The 6,371-nt window shown below is 37.8% G+C and overlaps 1 protein-coding gene across 5 annotated transcripts in view; it reads left to right on the plus strand.

The window, feature by feature from the left end:
• ano3 (anoctamin 3) overlaps positions 1-4,324 on the plus strand; it is a 41,093-nt gene extending 36,769 nt beyond the window's left edge. For all 5 annotated transcript variants that reach the window (XM_057330008.1, XM_057330010.1, XM_057330011.1 and 2 more), the window contains 3 exons: positions 294-380; positions 463-568; positions 1,208-4,324. In XM_057330008.1, the coding sequence (XP_057185991.1) occupies positions 294-380; positions 463-568; positions 1,208-1,390 (376 nt within the window). In that variant the 3' untranslated portion in view covers positions 1,391-4,324. The remainder of the gene's footprint in view (positions 1-293; positions 381-462; positions 569-1,207) is intronic.
• Positions 4,325-6,371: the final 2,047 nt, after the last annotated feature.

A 6,371-nucleotide genomic window follows, 5' to 3' on the forward strand; every position in this document is an offset into this window, starting at 1 on the left:
TTGACACAAAATTGATGCCAAATGTCAGTTTTGTCAAATATATAATAATGGGGAAAGAAAATCTGATGAAAAATGGTCAAAGGATTCAAAGAGTTATATACAGTTTAGTGGCACCAGCAAGTTTTAAAAAACAACCCCCAAATTTGTTCAAATGATTTGCAAGGTTTCTATCACCTTGTTGTCTTCCGTAGACTGCTAACCAGAGGAAGAATTACACACCTGACTCCTGATTATTCAAAAAAAAAATTGCATGCTTAAGTTACTAATACAATGCTGTTTATATCTTTATACAGGTGTCTGAGAGGATACCTGAACAACAGCTTGTCTGTGTTTGACATGGGCGAGATGAAAAATGGAAGTTATCACACACGATATTGCAGGTGCTGTTAAATTCAAGTAAACACTGTGTTTTGTTAGTTACATTTTTCTCCATATCAGAAATTCTTTAATTCTTCTTTACAGATATCGGGATTACAGAGCACCTCCATGGAGTCCAGAGCCCTACGATTTCACTCTGCAGTTCTGGCACGTTTTGGCTGCCAGATTAGCCTTTATCATCGTCTTTGAGGTCATTGTTACTTTGATATATAATACTGAGATGATAAAACTCTAAATGTATCTGTACCTTGGAATAAATATGAGGTAATACACAAAATAACAAAGCTGTGGTAGGGAGGCAACCAGTGCTTTGAAAGTTGCGCATCTTCAAGCAGTTCATAATATGAAGCAGTAAAACTACACAAGCTACTTTAAAAAGTTGTTGATTTATCAGAGTCAGACTTATGGCTGTCCTCATCGTAGAATAGTCTGGCCAAAACCACCCACTTAAAAAGGAAATGCCTACATATTGGAAAAAAGCTGCTCAGGTCTTGAAAAGCTAGAATGTTTTGTTAATGGTTAATTGAGTTAGCATCATGCTATTCATAGTGGGTGATGTCTGGGTGGTAAATTATGCAGAACTGTGCATACTTTGCTGCCACAATATCGTAATAAACTGTTCAGTTTTCCTAATGGTCACCTTCTTTTCAGACTATAAGTCACAAAGTCGTTGGTAAGTTGTAATGCACAGTTGTGAACCTTTAAAAGTGCTCAGTAAAACTATTCCACACCAAATTTATAATTTACTGTCCCTGTGACAATCGCCTTTACTTCGGTATTCTGATGTATTTCCGAAACAGAAACAGTAGTTGTCTTTTCTTTTGTTTAGCATCTGGTGTTTGGCATCAAGACCTTCATAGCCCACATGATTCCAGACATGCCTAAAGACCTGTGCGATCGCATGCGTCGAGAGAAATACCTGATGCAGGAGATGATGTATGAGGCGGAACTGGAGCACCTGCAGAAAGAACGGAAAAAGAATGGCAAACGATTTCACCACGAGTGGCCTTAATCGTGCCTGCCCATAAACTCACACATTAACACGTACATGTCCACAGGAGAACCACATATAAACAAGAGAACATCAAGACTCGGAAGTGACGAAGAGACGTCATAGCAACGCACATTAGTGAACATACAGTACATGCTCAACCATTCTGCGGCCTTGGGCGGCTAGCTATACCGATTCTGTGCATGTGCTGCCCACTTCAGATCTTCATTTCTGTGTTGAACCAGGGAGAGGACTCTGTGTTTGAGGTCATAACCGGATCTCCGGTTGGGCCTTTAGAACCTGGAGTCGGCAGCTGTGCTCTGCACCAAAGAGGTTCTTCTCAGTCACAGACTCCTGCTTGAGAACAGTCTATCCTTTCATCCTCCTGAGGGCATTTTACACATTAGAGAAAGCTCTAAGGATGGGAATGTGTAAGATGCACTTTGAGGTTAAAGAAAGACCCCGAACCATTCAAAATCGTATGGGAATAAAGCAATGTGGAGGTGGATTTAGATGGAAGCACAACCAGATCCGCCTCTAAGTTGGCTTGTTTTTTTTTTGTATTTTGACAAATTCAATTGATTTACAGAAGATCTTTTATCAAATACTGGTCCTCCTCAGCATGGTCTGCACTGGCCCTGCTATGTCCTGTCTTACTTCTGAATGAAAACGGAGCATCTGTGTACCTGGTTGAGATGGCTTACTATGCAGACGAAGGGCTTTGGCGTTCCTGTTTTCTGCTTGCCTACATGTCTACCTGTTTCTCATTCTGTCTATTCGTACGTGGCAGCTAGCATCCCGCCGTGAAGCTTTTCCCTTCCTGGAACTAGGCAACGTAACAACGTTTACTTAAAATAATATGACGGATACTAACTAACCAATGCCCTCTCTCTTCGCTTGCCAGCATCTCACATTGTGATCCTTGTTACAAAAGCGGTTTCTGGTAAAGGTTACCAAACATTAACCTGATTGTTTATGCAAAAGGACAGTTTTTATGGAATGCATTGCCTTGAAAAGATATGCAGACATTTGTTTCAATACAATACGTCATTCTGTGAAGGTAAAATATGAGTCAATTGTAAACGTTGGCAAAACAGTCCTAGAAAATAGCAAGCATGCTTTTATCGCATGTTGTTTTTTGTTTTTCATTTTTATTAGCGTTTTTTTGTAAAAGACAACGGGGAGAATTCACTAAACAGTTGTGCAGCTTTAGTGTATTACTGCAGTATTTTAGTGCAAAAACTTCGGTAGTGTGCACCAACCGCCTGTAACCCAGGTTTACCCAGTGCTAAATGCTTGTACAGTGCTGTTTTGTAATCTTTTTGAGAGCAAACACATGTCCTGTTTATGTCAATATTCAAATATGTAAAACAATTGTGCCCTCTGACTCTGAATGTACATTTCCATGGGACTTTTTTTACAAGCTGTGTAATTTAGAATAAGCAAGGAGCCATTCTTGCTTTTAAAAACAGCAGGGAGAAACACAATCGAACAACACAGAAATCTTGAGAGATGTTTAAAAAAACAAAAATAATGTTGCTTGAATACAAGAACGCATTATGTGTGAAATTTGACTGGATGGATTGCTGTGGGCTGTATCAGTAATAGACTATATTCAATAATACAGAAAAAAAAACTGTTTCACAAAACTGTGAAACATTTTTACATTTTCTAGTAATCATGGCATGGTCGTCTATTGATGATGATTAAATGTTAAAGTAGATCTGTACTGGGCTTGCGCATTCAGACGAGTACCTGTCTTCATTCTAATCGGGTGCTAAACAGTGCATTGTGTGCATATAAACAACGTTATCAGTGAGTGCAGATCATGTTTAGTGAATTCCCCCCCATGTCAGATTTCTAGTTTGGTAGTTTGTGTGAATTGAATTTGATAGTGTTGCAGTGTAGCTTTGTTCTGATGCTGCTGTTTGTGCACGACTGTGATGTGTTTTTATGTTTATGGGTGTGTCAGTCCATGTCCCCTCCCATCTATGTTTGGAATAGCACTTATACAGTATTCTTACTGCTTTATCCCCCAATGCAAATGTTGTGTAAAAATACCTTTGATGATTTGAATGTTTGATGTCACAACTATGTAGCATAGTACTGTATGAAATGTTTATCGTTGCATAATGCATCGCAATGCAGTATTGTTTTTGATGGCAGACAGCATACTGTATATCGTGTGCAGTATGCAGGAAACTATTGCAATAGTATTCTGATGTGAATATAACAATTTAGGAAGATAAAACATTTTAATCAATTAGGTCATTGGACAAACACTTTTTCCAAGTTGTCATTGGGACAATGTACATGAAACTGAATTTCCTTAATTAACATTTTATTTTAGTACATTTTTTAATATGTTGCTTTTATTTTTTTATTATTATTTTTTTAGGGGGTGTGCGTATGCACATGTTTAGATTTATATTTGTGTGCTTGCATGTGTGTGTGCGTGTGCGTGTGTGTATGTGTGTGTGTGTGTGTGTGTGCGTGCGTGGATAGTAAACCAGACATGTGCGTGTGTGTGTGTGTGTGTGTGTGCGTGCGTGAGTGTGCGTGCGTATGTGTGTGTTTGATGAAATTAGGTTCCCAGCATGCATCTCATTATTTCACGAAACCCATGGCAATGGCTGTGGTCAGAATGGCATACTACCATACGTGTGCATTTGAATTTGATATGTGTCTGGAAAACCCAAATGACCCACACATTTGTCAAAATCTGAAGCATATAATCATAGCATGGAATGACTTTGCCCACAAGTGCAATGCAATGAGCTTAATGTTTTCCAGTGTGACATATAAATATGAACACGGAGCATATCAATCATGATTTCTTATGATTTTTATCTTGCCATATTTTTTCCATCAGACAGCTTAAAGTTTTTTTTTTTTGGTAGAAAATACATATGACACAAAAATAAAGAATCATCTCTACATCTCTAGAGATGATAACTAATCAAACATGATCATTGAATCAAACAGGAAGGATGCTGAGGTCTATGGAAGGTAAATCCTTCCATATTTAAATAAATAAATGAAATGAGGAAATTTAAAATTAAACCAGATTAACAATTTCATTATACATAACTGCGCGTACAATATGTGCTAAAATGAAAAAAATTTTTTTTAATTATTTTCATTTTTACACTGACAATACATGATTTGACATTTCATTTTCACTTAAATCTTGAGGCAAGACTGCCAAAAAGAAAATGAAAAGGCAAATGTGAAAAAGAAATTGCAAAAAACATTTTTACAAAGTTTTTTTTTATTAATGCTCACGCAACAATACTGACACGTACTTTCAGTGTTGGCAACAACTTTCATATTGGCAGTCTTATCTCAAGATTTTAGTGAAAATGAAATGTCAAATCACTAATTGCATTTTATTTTTCAATTTGACAGGGACAATGCATTGTCAGTGTGAAAATGAAAAAATCCATTTTATTTTTCATTTTGGCACATATTGTGCGCGCATAATGAAATTGTTAATCTTTTTCATTTTCCTCATTTAATTTATTTATTTAAATATGGCAGGATTTGCCTTCCATAGAGGTCATATGACAAATGTGATTTAGCAAATGTATGAATTATTGCATAATGTCTGAACACAGCCATGTACAAGCGCTGATTAACGCGCAGGCTTGCCTAGGCTGCAGCCTAGGGGCCCCACCTGTTTAGGGGCCTCTGATTGGGTTATTTATTTTGAATTTATTTCAGCGTGAATAAAAAATAGACCCTCATTGGCCCATAAGAAATATAACAAAAAATAAGCCGGTGATTGGATAGATGTTACATTTGGGTCACATCTGTCCAATCAGCTGCTGGTGAAATCATGTCAATCATTTTCATTTACGTCACTGCTATTCTGCCGTGCAAAGGCAAAAGACCGTAACTTCGATTTTGGTCTGGATTTTTGGGATATTCAAGACGTCCTTTATCACGTGCATAAGTATCTTGAGTCAATTTCATAGTTTTTTCGAGAAAATAATGCGTTGTCTTAACAGTAACTTTCAAAAGCCCAAAGGAAACCAAGGCAGAACACCGTAACACTAGTTACCGCTCTTTGACTTTGTTTTGGAATGCTCTTATTGAGTTACGGTACTTGACTCCGTGTTGAAGCTAGACATGAAACCACTGAAATTTAGGAGACATTAACCAAAAACAAAATGTATAAGAAAACGATTTAGTCGCAACTTAATGTCCAACGTAAAATCTAGATCTTAACACAAAACCAGTTGAGAACCACTAGTTTAGACCTTGAAGTTTTCAACCCGCTTTGTATTGTTACAACATTGCAGTATATGTTAAAGGGGTCATATGGCACGATCACGTGTTTTTCTGTTTCTTTCGTGTGTTATAAGTTGCCCATGCATGTATTAGACACGTAAAATTGCAAAAATTTAAGTGTCGGAAGAAAAGATGCATTCTATCTAAAAGCGAATGCTCACCCAGACCTGCCTGAAACGCCTCGTGTAACCACACCCCCACGAATCTACGTCATTTCGTGGTATGACTTGTCTAAGACCGCCCAAATCTATACGCAAGTAAGGTGGGCGTACTTGTAAATCTCATTGTATCGTCGGCGCTGCAGCCATGTCATGGAGACGCTGTGTGTTTCGTTGCGAAAATGAATTGCTCTTCCAAAAGATGAGACAACTCAAAACGAATAGTTACGTTACTGTTCCAGAACAGTACAATCCGAATATTCAAGTGTGTAGCGCATTTCACAGATGATTGCTTCATGAACCTGGGAGAGATCAAGGCCGGCTGTGCACTGGTTAACTGGCCAATCACAGCACACCTTGCTTTTCAGAGCGATGAGCTTTGTAAAAAATCTGCGCGTTTCAGAGAGGCGGGGCAAAGAAGAGATACAAACATGCACGGTCTGTGGAAAATACAGCGTTTTTTAACCTTAAACCGTGTATACACATTGCATTACATCTAAAACAAATGATAATATTAATTTTAGCCCTGTCATATCACCCCTTTAATGATT

The sequence above is a fragment of the Triplophysa rosa genome, linkage group LG3 (genome assembly GCF_024868665.1).
Source record: "Triplophysa rosa linkage group LG3, Trosa_1v2, whole genome shotgun sequence".
NCBI lineage: Eukaryota > Metazoa > Chordata > Actinopteri > Cypriniformes > Nemacheilidae > Triplophysa > Triplophysa rosa.